Below are 15287 nucleotides of genomic sequence, written 5' to 3'. Positions count from 1 at the left end.
CAGGAGGAGTGGGATTCATTCCACTAAACCACAGGCTTCTTGAGAGGGCAGAGATGGTGTCTTATTCTGCTCCAGGGTCCCAGTCCCTTTAGACCATGACTGACACATGGTTGCTGATCAATATGTTTGTTGAGGCCGGGCACAGTGGCTCATGCCTGTGATCCCACCACTTTGGGAGGCCGAGGTGGGAGGATCACCTGAGATCAGGAGTTCTCAACAAGCCTAGCCAACATGATGAAATCCTGTCTCTACTAAAAATACAACAATTAGCTAGGAGTGGTGGCAAACACCTGTAGTCCCAGCTACTGGCTGGGGGGGGCGGGGGCGCTGAGGCACAAGAATCTCTTGAACCCGGGCGGTAGAGGTTGCAGTGAGCTAAGATTGTGCCACTGCACTCCAGCCTGGGCAACAGAGTGAGACTGTGTCTCAGGGGAAAAAAAAACCTGTTTGTTGAAAAATGAATTCTATTTAATTTTTGTAACAACCCTACAGAATAGGTTTATCTATCCTCTTTTTTACATATGAGGAAACTAGAGATCAGAAGTAAACTAACTTGAAGAAGCTCATATGATAATGAGATGCAGAATGAGGACCTAAATCCACGTGTTCTGATTCAATGATGAGGGCCTTTCCTACTTTGCCACAAATATCTCCTGAATGAATGAGAGAACCCACGTGAAGGCATGTTGAAAACTAAAACATTGTACAAATGTGCTATCGTGAGTATAAAACTGCCACCTGTTTTTGGCCCTTATAGCTTGTCCACTTAGGCACTTATAACACCTGTTGGCATATTAGCAGGGAAACAAGGGCCCTGTAAAGGTGTTGAGAGGATTAATTAATTGGTGATATGGTTAGGCTTCGTGTCCTTACCCAAATCTCATCTTGAATTGTAATCCCCAAAATCCCTATGTGTCAAAAGAGAGACCAGGTGGAGGTAATTGAATCATGGAGTTGGTGGGGGGCGGGCCATGCTGTTCTTGTGATAGTGAGTGAGTTCTCATGAGATCTGATGGTTTTATAAGGGGCTCTTCTCCCTTCACTCAGCACTCTCCTTTCTGCCGCCTTGTGAAGATGTCTTGCTTCCCCTTCACCTTCTACCATGATCGTAAGTTTCCTGAGGCCTCCCCAGCCATGCTGAATAGTGGGTCACTTAAACCTCTTTTCCTTATAAATTACCCAGTCTTGCCGGGCACGGTGGCTCACACCTGTAATCCCAGCACTTTGGGAGGCCGAAGCAGGCAGATCACAAGGTCAAAAGTTTGACACCAGTCTGGCCAACATGGTGAAACCCTGTCTCTACTACTAAGAATACAAAGATTAGCCAGGCATGGTGGTGGGTGCCTGTAATCCCAGCTACTTGGGAGGCTGAGGCAGGAGAATTGCTTGAACCCGGGAGGCGGAGGTTGCAGTGAGCTGAAATCACACCACTGTGCTCCAGCCTGGGCAACAGAGTGAGACTCCATCTTAAAAAAATAAATAAACAAATAAATAACCCAGTCTCGGGCAGTTCTTTAGAGCAGTATGAAAATGGGCTAATACACTTGGTCCTAGCCAGGCTGAGGAAACAGATTACTGCTACTTTTACCTCTTTATTCTGTAACTCTAGAAATAGCTGGTCACACAAAACCCTGGAAGAAGGTGTGCTGAAAACATTTCAACAAGTGAATTACCAGGACACTGAGTGTAAGAACAGGTATTTGACCAATTTCAGCATGAAATTCGCCACTAAGTATGCAGAACTGATGCTATAGAATGTATGTCAGACTGCGCTTTAGGAGAGAAGTCAGTCAGATCCGGGTTATACCACACACCATTTATACCACTAACATTAACATCAACACAAAAATATTTTAAATTTTACATAATTTGGAGTGAGACATGTTCATTTTAAAGTACATATGGAAAAAATCGGCCAAGAATTACAGCCAGGAAAATCCTTAAAAAGAATAGGCCAGGTGTGGTGTCTCACATCCATCTCTATTAAAAATACAAAAGAAAATTTGCCTGGATGGTGACACATGCCTGTAATCTCAGCTACTCAGGAGGCTGAGGCAGGAGAATCGGTTGAAGCCAGGGGGTGAAGGTTGCAGTGAGCTGAGGTCACTTCATCGCACCCAAACTTGGGTGACAGAATGAGCATCTGTCTCAAAAAAAAAAGAAGAAGAAGAAGAAGAATGAAGAACTAACTCTATTGGATACTAAACATACCATAATGCCTCTATAATTAAAACATATGGTACCAGCACATCAATAGACAAACCAATGGAACAGAATAGAAAGTCCAGAAATAGACCAATGCACATAGAAATTGAGTATACGACACAGGTAGCATCCTAAATCACTCAGGAAAAGATGGACTTTAAAAAATTATATTGGAGCCAGGCATGGTGGCACATGTCTGTAATCCCAGTTACTTGGGAGACTGAGGCAGGAGAATCACTTAAACCAAGGAGCTGAGATTATGCCACTGCACTCCAGCCTGGGCGACAGAGCAAGACTCTGTCTCAAAAAAAAAAAAAAAAATTATGTGCCTCAAGATCCAAATTCAATAAAAGAAAGATTGATAAGTTCAACGTCAGAAAAACTAAAGCACTTTTGCATGGTTAAAACCCAGAGAGAGAAAAATAAATAAATAAATAGAAAATATTTACAACAGAGATCAGAAGTAAAAAGCTATTGTTGTTAATTTAAAGAAGTCAAAATCAAGAGATCAAAAAGACCAAAAACTTGTTAGAAAAAGGAATAAAATACATGAACAAATACTCCACAAAGGAAAAAAAAAGATTTACTAAAGACCCTTAAACATGTGAAAGATGTTCAACTTCATGCATAATAAGAGAAATATAAATGAAAAGTAGGCCGAGTGTGGTGGCTCATGCCCCTAATCCCTGCACTTTGGGAGGCCACAGTGCATGGATCACTTGAACTAAGGAGTTCAAGACCAGCCTGGGCAACATGGCAAAACCATGTCTCTACCAAAAATATAAAAATTAGCTGGGCATGGTGGCAAGAGCCTGCTACTCAGGAGGCTGAGGTGGGAGGATCACCAGAGCCCAAGAAGTCGAGGCTGCAGCGAGCTAAGATCACACCACGGCACTCCAGAGTAGGTGACAAGTGAGAACCTGTCTCAAAAAAGTAATAAAAGAAGGCTGGGGTGGTGGCTCACATCTGTAATCTCAGCACTTTGAGAGGCCAACATGGGCAGATCACCTGAGATCAGGAGTTCGAGACCAGTCTGGCCAACATGGTGAAATTCTGTCTCCACTAAAATTACAAAAATTAACCTGGCATGGTGTCAGTTACCTGCAATCCCAGCTACTTGGGAGACTGAAGCAAGAGAATTGCTTGAACCTGGAAGGCAGAGGTTGCAGTAAGCTGAGATTATACCACTGCACTCCAGCCTGGAGGACAGAGCAAGACTCCATCACAATAATAATAATAATAATAATAATAATAGTAATAAATAAATAAAAACTACACAGTGGCATTTCTAATCTATCAGATTGGCAAAATCTAAAAGCTTCACAGAACTCTCAAAGAGGCTGTAGGAGAGCAGCATTCTTGTATATTGCTGATATGGAAAGCAAAATAGTAAACCCAATGGAAGGAAATTTTGCAATATCTAACAAAATGGCATATGTATGTACCCTTTGACCCAGCTCTAATATTTCTAGAAATTTACCCCAAAGATACACTTCTAACATTACAAAAATACATGCACATTCATTACATCATGATTGATAACAGCAAAATATGGGAAACCTAAATGTCCTACATAGGAGATTGCCTGAGTAAACTATTATACATGTGGAAACACACAAAGGTAGACATTAATGAGGAAGAGTCTATAAGCCAATATAGAATGATTTTCAGAATATCGTCTTAAAGCACAAAAGTATAGTATATTGCTTTTTGTATAAGAAAGAAGTGCAAACTATATATATATGTACACACACTTTTTTTTTCCCAAAAAGAAACATAGGAGGATAAACCAGTAACTAATTAAATGCATTCTCTACAGGCATGAATGGAAATGGAATGAAACAGCAGATATATTGATGATGTTGGAAATCAACATTATCACTAAGGGAAAGGGGAAGAAGAGTGGGAATATATATATTGTATATATAGGTATATATAAATGTATGTGTATATATATGCACACACACATTCATCTGTATGTAAACAAATATACATAGGCATATGTGTATATATATGCGTGTGTATATACATAAACACACACATACACACACCCTTGTTCTTTTTACTGATAGGGCTCAGAGGCAAAGACACACCAGTAATAGTGAATATCCCTAGCATTTAGGTTTCTAAATACTAGACCCCACTAACAAGAACCAGGGCTCCTCAGAAAAATGACTGACTCTAGGGCTGGACCACGGAAAGTATAGGTGAGCCTGGGACGACGGTTTTGTTTTCCTGCATAGGAGATTGACCGGGCAAACTATTGTTACACACACACACACACACACACACACACACAACGCAAATAAGGAATAATGAGGAAGAGATCTAACAACTGCCCTGTAGTGATTTTCAGAATATCTTAAGCAAAAAATGCAAGATGTAAGAAAGATGCTACCTTTTGCATAAGAAGGGTATTATTATTATTATTTTGCAAAAAGAAACACAACAATGAGTGTTCAAATACTGATGTGGATATATCACAAAGACACAGGATCCAGTGTGAATGAGCTCTCATTTTGAGCATTAAAATAAATAACGAATAATAAGAAGAATGGATTAAAACACATTTAACAACAACAAAAAATTCATGAGTCCATATTGACACTAAAAAATAAAGATAGGGTAGATAGGGTGGAGAGAGAAAAAAACATTTTATTTTATTTTATTAATATTATTTTTTTGAGACAGAGTCTTGCTCTGTCACCCAGGCTGGAGTGCAAGAGCATGATCTCAGCTCACTGCAACCTCTGCCTCCCAGTTCAAGCAATTCTCCCGACTCAGCCTCCCAAGTATCTGGGACTACAGGCGCAAGTCACCACACCCCACTAATTTTTGTAGTTTTAGTAGAGATGGGTTTTTGCCATGTCAGACAGGCTGGCCTCAAACTCCTGGCCTCAAGTGATCCGCCTGCCTTGGCCTTCCAAAGTGCTGGGATTACAGGTGTGAGCCACCACACCCAGCCGAGAAAGATTTTCTTTACAGAAGAATGCCAACTACTGAATATAGATGGAGAACAGAAACAGAAAATCACCATTTAAAAAATACCATAGTAATAATTGATTCAACCAAGAATCGTCAGTGGATGCTAAAACCATTGGGTGAAAGATTGCTGAGGAATAGAATAAAGAGAAATCTAACAGATACCATCTTAGCCAAATGATCGAATGTAGCATCACCAATAAAGGGACAAACAGACATCAGGTGCCTCCTTGATGTGATACACTGATAAGGGCACACCTCCCCTATATAGTACTCCTGCCAAAAAATTTAACCTGAATATAATGAAGAAATAATCAGGCAAATCCAAAGTGAGGCAAATTCTGGAAAACAATTGGCCTGGACTTCTAAGATAGCAATGTCATGAAAGAGTTAAAAAACAACAACCGAGAAACTCATCTGGAACAAAGGAAAACCAAAAGACCTGATGACTGAATACAGTGCATTATCCTTGATTGGATCCTGGATCTGGGAAATAAAAACAATACAGCAGTACTTGGGGAAACTGAATATAGTCTGGATAATAGATAATAGTATTATATTAATTATCATTTTCCTGAATGGAAAATTATATTGTAATTATGTATTGAATGCACTTGTTTTTAGATGAAACATGCTAAGTGATTAGTATGACATATTGCAGTATTTCCAATTATCTTTCTTTTTTCTTTTTTTTTTTTTTTTGAGACGGAGTCTCACTCTGTCCCCAGGCTGGTGCACCATCTTGACTCACTGCAACCTCTTGCCTCCCAGGGTCAAGCAATCCTCCTGCCTCAGCCTCCCGAGTAGCTGGGACTATAAGCATGCACCACCATGCCTGGCTAATTTTTATATTTTTAGTAAAGACGGGGTTTCACCATGTTGGCCAGGCTGATCTCAAACACTTGACCTTGTGATTCACCTGCCTTGACCTCCCAAAGTGCTGAGATTACAGGTGTGAGCCACCATGTCTGGCACTTTTTTTTTTTTTGAGATGGTGTTTCACTCCGCCATCCAGGCTGGAGTGCAGTGGCATGATCTCGGCTCACTGCAACCTCTGCCTCCCAGATTCAAGCAATTCTCCTGCCTCAGCCTCCTGAGTAGCTGGGATTACAGATGTGCTCCACCATGCCCAGCTAATTTTTGTATTTTTAGTAGAGACAGCGTTTCACCATGTTGGTCAGGCTGGTCTCAAACTCCTGACCTCGTGACCCACCTGCCTCGGCCTCCCAAAGTGCTGGGATTTCAGACGTGAGCCACCGCACCCAGCTCCAATTATATTTCAAATAATTCAGGAGAAAAGAAAGAGATGAAGCAAATATGGCAAAATGTTAATGATTGATGAATCTAGGGAAAAGAATATGGGTGTTCCTTGCACCATTCTTGTATTTTTCTGTAGGTTTGAATTTTATCAAAATAAAAGTATATCCACTATCACTTTGGAGGGCAAGAAAGAAAAATATAAATAAATAAAAGTGTAGAAACAGTTTACACCAAAAATATTTATTTATTTTGTTTGTTTGTTTTGAGACAGAGTTTCACTCATGTTGCCCAGGCGGGAGTACAACGGTGCATTCTCAGCTCACTGCAACCTCTGCCTCTCGAGTTCAAGCAATTTTCCTGCCTCAGCCTCCCGAGTAGCTGAGATTACAGGCACCTGCCACCATGCCTAGGTAATTTTTTCATATTTTTAGTAGAGATGGGATTTCACCATGTTGGCCAGGCTGGCTTTGAACTCCTGACCTCAGGTGATTCGTCTGCCTAGGCCTCCCAAAGTGCTGGGAATAAAGGCATGAACCACCACGAAAATATTTCTAAAGCTAAAGATTGACCAGGCCAAATAAAGCCTCTTTGTTTCAAACAATTCCAATTCATTTAGAAAGATAAAACCAGGCTGGTTGTGGTGGCTCACTCCTGTAATCCCAGCACTTTGGGAGGCTGAGGCAGGCAGATCACGAGATCAGGAGTTCAAAACCAGCCTGGGCAACATGGGAAAAACCTGTCTCTACTAAGAGTACAAAAATTAGCCGGGCGTGGTGGCACGTGCCTGTAGTCCCAGCTGCTTGAGGCACAAGAATCACTTGAACCCAGGAGGCAGAGGTTGCAGTGAGCCAAGATTGCACCACTGCACTCCAGCCTAGCGACAGAACAAGACTCTGTGTCAAAGAAAAAAAAAAAGAATTAACCTGTCCTGAAGGACAAATGAACACCTGTCAGGTGACTGGTGGCCTATCCTGCACTTTTTGCATATTCCTAGAAACAGCTGAGCTTAGTAGTTCATTGCCTTGGGAACTCTGACTAGTTACCTGGTAACCCATGACCTTTCCCAGCTGGCTTTGTGAAGATCAGAGAGGTCTCCGAGCTTTCTATCCTCCAGCCTTGGGTTTTCTGATTCCTGGAATCCCTCTCCCTCCCAGCCTCTCAATGCAGATATGACCTTCCCATTCCCCATACCTGGATGAAGTTCCCTTCATAGTCAAAGAAAAGCAGTGGCCATGTGATGCTGATGATGGAGGGAAAGAGCTTCTTCAGAGGGATCTGAAGAGAGAGAAAGAGGAGCAGGAGCGGCATCTCCAGGAAGACCTGGCTGTAACTGCTGCCTGGGTCCCCTCATCACAGCTGGACTCTCACCGGCAAGGACTGCCCCACGGTGCTATGTGCCAGGGCCTGGATGTTGCTGGTCTTGTCTTTCACCTGCTCCACTATAGTCTGCACCTCCGTGAGGTTGTCTAGGAAGGAGGATATCAGAGTCAAAGGATATCAGGGTATCAGGAAGAGGAGGGCATTGGAGTCAAAAGGCTGACTGTGCAGCTGTTCCTCCTGCTCCCCTGTCTGGGGTCCAGTCAGGATATTCACCCCATCCTTCCCTCTGAGCAGGTACCCTAAGACCCAGAAAAATAACAGTGCCTCTGAGTCATTCTACTTCCGTGCTCCGATTCCCTCACCACTCCCATCTTTCCTCTTACCATCCAGGGTGAAAATGAAGACCACAGTGTCAATTTCCATGAGGGAGGGCAGGATGGAAGTCAGGAAGTCCTCCTGGGAGAAGGAGAACTGGGGACCCTGGGGCAGAAGAAGATGGGAGGGTCTCTCCCATGAAAACACTCTAAAGCACAGACTCGAGATCTAACACTTTTGTCTACAGGTGAAAAAGCAGAGGTTCAAAAAGTTACAGTGTTTTGCCCAAGATGATGTAGCAAGTCAGTGGACTAGGGCCAGGTTTGGGGATTGGATCTAGAGCTTTCCACACTCCCCATGCTACCCCCGAAAGCCTCATGACTTCTGACCCATATTCTCTTCTCTGGACTATCTTTTTTTTTTCTTTTTTGAGACAGAGTCTTACTCTGTCACCCAGACTGGAGCACAGTGGCACAATCTCAGCTCACTGCAACCTCCACCTCCCGGTTCAAGCAATTCTCCTGCCTCAGCCTGCTCAGTAGCTGGGACTACAGGTGCCCGCCACTACTCCTGGCTCTTTTTGTATTTTTAGTAGAGACAGGATTTCACCATGTTGGCCAGGCTGGTCTCAAACTCCTGACCTTGTGATCCGCTCACCCTGGCTTCCCAAAGTGAGCTACCACGCCTGGCCATTTCTCTGGACTATCTATTCCAATGAACTCCCCACCTAGCTCCACCTTCCCCTTTGCTTCCACCCTCAGCACAGCAGTGATCTGCCCAACTTCCCCAAGTCCTGTTCTTCTACAACCTGGTTGGTGATCTCAGCCTTCTGGTTAAACATGTCACTGTGATCACCAATGAGAAAGCCACGGACATCTTGGAAATCTGGGAGGTTTAAGAACAAGGAGAGAGGAAAGATTGGCTTTATAGGAAAGAAAGTTTCTAGGCTTCAGCGGGGAGTCAGTGGGACTGGGAGGAAAAGTGGTAAGTGGGGTGTGGAATGAGGAGTAACCCAGGTGGGAAGCCACAGCTAAGCACAGGGGTGGGAGCTAAGAAGGGATCAAGGACTGAGTTGGGGTTTGAAGGAAGAAGAATTTGACTGAAGTGCCTATTTAGATAGGGCAGGAGGGACATTGACAAACACCCATGGGTTGGGAGTAGGACAGTGTTTGGAGAGCAGCCCGATTGGTTGGGATCAGGAGGAAGCAGGAAGAACATCTGGACTGGGGTCCCACCAGCTCCAAAGGTGTGGATGCACTCTACTCCATCCATGATGGCAATGATGCCCAGGGTCTGCCAGCCAACCAAGTACACATGGCCTTTCTTCTCCAGACTGAGAATGGGTCAGAGGTTAGGACATGAGAGATTACAGTGAAAAGAGGCCAGAGATGCACACAGAAGGGCACAGGAGTCAACACACCATGACCCTTCAATATGCAATCCCATCACCCGCACCATGTTAACATGTCTCATAGAGTCTCCCTGCGCTGGGCATTCTCCATCTGGGCCACATCCCCACCTCTAAACACATATCCACACACCTGGTGCTGACGTGCTTCATCAAGGTGGCAATCTTGGGGCCTTGGCTGTAGGTCACCTGATGAGCTCGTTCAAATGTCCGCAAGATTTCCAGGAGGCATCTAGGAGAAAAGCCACCAGCTCCCAGGAAGGGCCCAGTGCCTCTCAGAAAGACTGGATGCCTCCCTGAGGAGGGAGGCGAAGGCATAGCTCCCTTAGAACTAAGTTCTTCCGGTCCCTGGAGAGGTGCAGAGAGTAGGGCCAGACTGTGTTCGGGGGGTGCAGCAAGGGATTCAGTGGGCAGAAAACAAAAGAGCAGAAAGAGGAACAAGGGTATCAGGAGGGTACCAGGAGGAGCAGGATCTGAGAACCGCTGGGAAGGAGAGTGAACAGTCTGGGAGTGAGGCTAGAGACCCTGGAGAGGGAGGCTGACCCATAGTAGGATGAGCTCTACCTGCATGACCTGGACCACCCCCCAAATCAAAGGGCCCTCGGGAGCCGGGCTGGCTTTGGAGGCCCCAGGCAGGCTCAAGGATTAAGTCTGGACCTGAGGAATCCAGGATCCACTGGAGACAATCTGGACTCTGCGACTACGTGGTGGGAGCAACAGCATGTCCCCGCCAGCTCCCTTCCCAGGGGAGGCGTGGTGGGCTGCAGTCTTACTGCCACCAGCCCAGTCCTTGGATCTAGATCTGCCATTCCCCATCCACACCATCTCATGCTCACCTGACTCTGAGCTCTCTCTTGTCCAGATCCTCCCTACCTTTGAGATGCTGCAATGCCCCGGTCCACAGTCTTATGGGCAGCTAATAACAGGGTTTCCAGCAGGATCTTGGTGGCACTTCCACCTTTCATCCGGGAGGAGCCGCTGAGACCCTCAGGCTGAAGGAGGCGAAGACACCCAAGAGGAATTGGGAGAGGATGAAGACTCCGGAGACCGCTTGTTAGTGACCCCCAGGCATGCATGTGACAGTACTGATGGCCCCCAGTGTGCCTGTGAGGAAGGGTGCTGGGGTGGGCTTGACTGAGAGGAAGATTGGAAAGAGGGAAAAGGCCTGCTCTGGTCATTCCTGGGTATATATTTAGGACTCTCTGGGGAGGAAGTCACAGTGATTGGGTCTCTTGTCAGCTGGGTCAAGGGTTTTTCATAAAGTGCTTTCCTTTTCTTTCTTTCTTTCTTTTTTTTTTTTTTTTGAGATGGAGTCTTGCTCTGCCACCCAGGCTGGAGAGCAGTGGTGCAATCTTGGCTCACTGCAACCTCCACCTCCCAAATTCAAGCGATTCTCTTGCCTCAGCCTCCTGAGTAACTGGGATTACAGGAAACTGCCAACACACCCAGCTAATTTTTGTATTTTTAGTAGAGATGTGGTTTCACCATCTTGGCCAGGCTGGTCTCGAACTCCTGACCTTAAGTGATCTGCCTGCCTTGGCCTCCCAAAGTACTGGTATTACAGGCATGAGCCATCACACTCGGCCCAGAGAGCGCTTTTCTTTCCAAGAAATTTCTCCCCCACCTCCCTCACCTCCACCATTTTCTGTGGTAGTTTATCAATCCAAATACCACACGTCTTATGCTTTGTACAGACCGATGAAGCAGCCATTGCAGGGGTCCAGATGTGGAACACAGCACACCGGACAGCAAAGAGATTCCGGCAAACAGAATGATAATAGTAGTGACAAGAAAAGATTGAAAGTCAACATTTGCAGAGAGGAGGAAAGAGAGATGAGTATTTGGGAGGTCAAAGCTATGGAATTCTTATGTCATATGGAATTCTACCTTCCTATCTCACAGAAGGAAGATGGAGGAGAATGTCTCAGACCGCATGGCCATCACTGGTAGAGGGAGGCACCAGCTGGAATTCGGCTAAGGCCCTCCTAAGGCCCAAGTGAGGAGAAATAGGGCTACTGAAATGTATCCGCAATCCAGATGAGAAAAAAGGAACAGGAGAAAACAGCTTTCAAGCTAAGAAGGACCAGCCAGTTTTGGAGAGGATTTAGAAGGCAGAATGAAACAAAACTGCACCCCATTTTTTAAAGCCCATATTTAAAATGTAAATATGTAAGACAGACAGACTGAGACATAACCGTGGCTATTCAACGCTGTCTATACATAGATGGCAAAGAGCTTCTTTAAACAGAAACTGCCCTAGACCACTAAAGTGTTTAATGATTACCGATTTGAGAGACAGCGTTGGAATGAAGATGAAATATCTTAAGGTGAAAAAGTAAATGGGAAAACAGGATTTGGTTTATAATACTTTAGCTGACTCACAATGCCTCAGGAATTTAAACAAGGTGTAACAGAACCTAAAATCAGAGGCCCCAAGGAAGTGGCAAGCAGTTCCCAGGCGTTGGGGGGTTGGAGAACGTAGGAAAAGGAGAAGCCCTACCCCGATGGCAGGATTGAGCACAAAGGCTTTCTGTTTCTCCTGCATTTTCTGCATCCGCTCTGCCACTTGTCGGAATGTTGAACTCCAGTCTTCAATGGGGTCATTTCTGGGGTCCAGAGAGACACAAGGTGGGGAGATTGTCTATGAGGATTTCAAAGGGCCTCAGCTGGGAGTCATGATCAAAGACTGCTTTGGGATTGAGGTCAGAGGTCAACAACTTCACACAGGCGTATGCTTTGGACCTTTTAGAGGCACTGTGTCCCTGAACCCCAAGGACGGGGGTTAATAAAACATTCAGCACCTCAAGCCCAGAGCAAAGCCAACACTCAAGTTTAAAGTGCCAGCCCAAGACCCAAACTGTCTTGCATAAGCCCCAATGCCATGGCCACACTAACCTCACCCTCTGCAGGCCCCTTAGGGAATGCCTGTCATTCAAATGTCAAAGTTGCCACCTTATTTTCCATCTTAGGGTCCACCAGAAGCCCTTCCCATTCATGGAAATACATTCTGGAAATCCCTCCAAAGAGTGAACCCTCAGTACTGGAGGGAGGGATAACGGTGAGGGAACCGAGCTGCAAGGTAGGTGTAGCACCTCACAGTTGTCAAACATTCCTTGAATAATTAATCAGGAACAAATCAATGTGTTAATGAGGCAGACTTGTTATCTGCTTAGTTACAAATCATGGAATCTCAAAGAATGAGGATCTTCTTTAGTTGATTTCTAATGGCTTTGCTGGGGGATAATTTGTGAATCGCCCATTATGGCAGGACCTCAAAGAGTTAGTTACCTCTGTACATGGCACCCCAAATTTTGCCTTATCATCCCATCCTGCAAAGTTTCCATCCCTTCTTGAACTATTTTTGTATCACTGCTAGGGCAGAGGAATTTCACATATTTCATGCCCGTTGTGTAAAATGTCTCCTGTCATTTGTCCTCAAACTATTTCTGAAACTTGCTAGAGACCTAAGAAAGAGGAGACTAAAGCAGAAAGCAGAGACAGGGTTCATATTGTATGGTTTAACGTCTAGATTCCTAAACACAGCTGGGCATCCGAATCATCTGGGGAGTTTTGTTTTTTAATAACCATCCATTTCTGGTACCACATCCACCCTAAGATTCAGATTCAGTAGTTCTGGAGTGGAGCCCAAAAATCTGTATTTTTAAAAAGCTTTCCAGATGACTCTGAAAATCAGCCAAATTTGGGAGCCACTGATTTAAGGAACAACTGGAAGATCTCCACGCCTACACTGTTTGAAATTCTTCATTTCACTTAGTCATAGGGCCTGAAATTAGCATCCACTGCAGCAGATACATTTTTGGTGAAGGAGGGCCCTCCATGAAAAGGATCAGGGTTCGGGTATTTCACATTCATTTACACCTTCTCATGAATTATACTACAGCCTAGAATCTGGGAGGTGAAAAAGCACCTTCAAAAAACCCGCTTGTCCCCCTTCCCAAGACCATCGCTAAATACAAAAAGCTGCTCTAAAATCATCAACAAGCCTCTGCCGCATCCCTCTCATGTCAGGAAGCCCTTAGCTTTGTCAGGTGGCCCACTCCAATGGTTTATTTAGCAGAGTTTCCCAAACCTGGCTGTGCATCAGAATCTCCAGGGATGCTTTCAAAAAATAGATATTTCAGGGCCTTACTCCAAAGCTACAAAATCAGACCTCTTACACAAGGAACTAAGAATCTTCTTTATTTTTTTGTAACATTCCCCAGGCAGCTCATGCACAGAACCACATCTGAGCACTACTGGTTTAATATGTTGACTTATTCCGAGATCAGAGTGACCACTGACATAGAAAATATAACAGGGAGGTGATTTGGGAATGAAGGGCTCTCAGGAAGGGAAGAGGGTGAGAGATCTGAGGAGACTCGGGGGAGCAAAGAGGTTCCAGGAAGGATGAGAGAGAATGGGCACTAAATAAGGGAGCTGGACAAAGAAGAGTAGGGAGCCATCTAGCACCCACTACTGCTACTTTGAAAAGGTGCTTGGAGCTCACTCCCAAATGAAAGCACAAATCTTTGTGGTATGCATCTTCCTGACCCCATTTTATCCTCCATTTTATCTCTTGTTTTTCTTGCCTCTTCAATCCTTGTTTTGAATGTAAGCTATCTTATACTTTGTGCATCATTTATAAGTTGCCTTTAATCCTTTCTGAAGCAAGAAGATAATAATTTAACCAACAAAAAAAAACTTGTAAGCTTAGGGGCACCCTACATTTAATATTCTGAGATTTGGTGAACAAAACTATATTCATAATTTTCTCCCTTATGGTTGTACTATAGACTTTGACATGTTCCCTTCCAGCCTGCCCCAGGGCTGGCCAGTCATTCCAGAAGGCTCACCTGGCCATGCTCACTGGATTGAAGCCAACCAGGACTGGCAAGAAGACAGCTGTGTTGTTCATGCAGTAGTCCATCTGGCCTGCCACAAAGGGAGCCTGATGGTGAAGAAAGAGAAGGGTATGATGAGGGGGTCATTACTCTGAGTGGTGCCCGAGGCTCAAGTGCATCAGAATCCTTCAAAATGCTTGTTCAAAATGCAGATTCCTAGGTACAGTTACAATCTACTGGATCCAAATTTGAAGGAGGAGCATTTTTAACAAGTACTCCAAGGAAATCTGCATGGTAAAGTTGGAATGCTACTGAACTAAATTGTAAGCTCTTTGAAGTCAACATCCTCTTCTGTTTGTGTGTTTCCTTCCATATATAACACTGGTGGGATCTGGTTTCTGCTCAGTGAATTCTTAGAGCCAGAGAGCTGCAGAATTGAGAGGAAACTTGGAGTCATCCGGCTCAGTGCTTCTCAAACTACCTGGTAATCTTGTTAAAATGCTCAGTAGGTCTGGGATGGGGCCTGAGATTTTGCATTTCTAACAAGTCTCAGGTGACACTGATGTTGCTGGTACAGGCACCATACTGTAAGTAGCAAGGGACTAGTCCAGGGCCCATATTTTTCTGTAAAAGGCCAGATAGTAAATACTTTAGGGTTTGTGGGCCTTATGGTCTCTGTCCAACTACTCAACCCTATGGCTATAGCATGAAAGAGGACCTAGACCATATGTAAACAAAAATAGCTGTGTTCCAATAAAACTTTATTTTAGGGGCTGGACACAGTGGCTCATGCCTATAAACCCAGCACTTTGGGAGGCCAAGGTGGGCAGATCACTTGAGGTCAGGAGTTTAAGACTAGCTTGGGCAACATGGTGAAACCCTATCTCTACTAAAAATACAAAATTATGCAGGCATGGTGGCATGTGCCTGTAATTCCAGTTACTTGGGAGACTGAG

General features: G+C 44.5%; 1 protein-coding gene across 5 annotated transcripts in view; it reads right to left on the bottom strand.

Annotated features, from left to right (window-relative positions):
* GCKR (glucokinase regulator) overlaps window positions 1-15287 on the bottom strand; it is a 53196-nt gene that overhangs the window by 34159 nt on the left and 3750 nt on the right. For all 5 annotated transcript variants that reach the window (XR_002479182.2, XR_002479184.2, XM_064363954.1 and 2 more), the window contains exons 8-16: window positions 14344-14438; window positions 11991-12096; window positions 10364-10482; window positions 9624-9722; window positions 9318-9415; window positions 8891-8967; window positions 8151-8247; window positions 7816-7913; window positions 7639-7722 (exon numbers count right to left, since the gene is read on the bottom strand). Coding sequence is in view for 3 of the 5 variants with exons in the window: in XM_064363954.1 (XP_064220024.1) it covers window positions 7639-7722; window positions 7816-7913; window positions 8151-8247; window positions 8891-8967; window positions 9318-9415; window positions 9624-9722; window positions 10364-10482; window positions 11991-12096; window positions 14344-14438 (873 nt within the window). In the remaining 2 variants the exon portion in view is untranslated. The remainder of the gene's footprint in view (window positions 1-7638; window positions 7723-7815; window positions 7914-8150; window positions 8248-8890; window positions 8968-9317; window positions 9416-9623; window positions 9723-10363; window positions 10483-11990; window positions 12097-14343; window positions 14439-15287) is intronic.

The sequence above is a fragment of the Aotus nancymaae genome, unplaced genomic scaffold (genome assembly GCF_030222135.1).
Source record: "Aotus nancymaae isolate 86718 unplaced genomic scaffold, 86718_ANA_hifiasm-v0.15.2.pri h1tg000057l, whole genome shotgun sequence".
NCBI classification, from domain to species: Eukaryota; Metazoa; Chordata; class Mammalia; order Primates; family Aotidae; genus Aotus; species Aotus nancymaae.
Note: the sequence above shows the minus strand (reverse complement) of the source record. Positions and strands in the feature narration are given on the sequence as shown.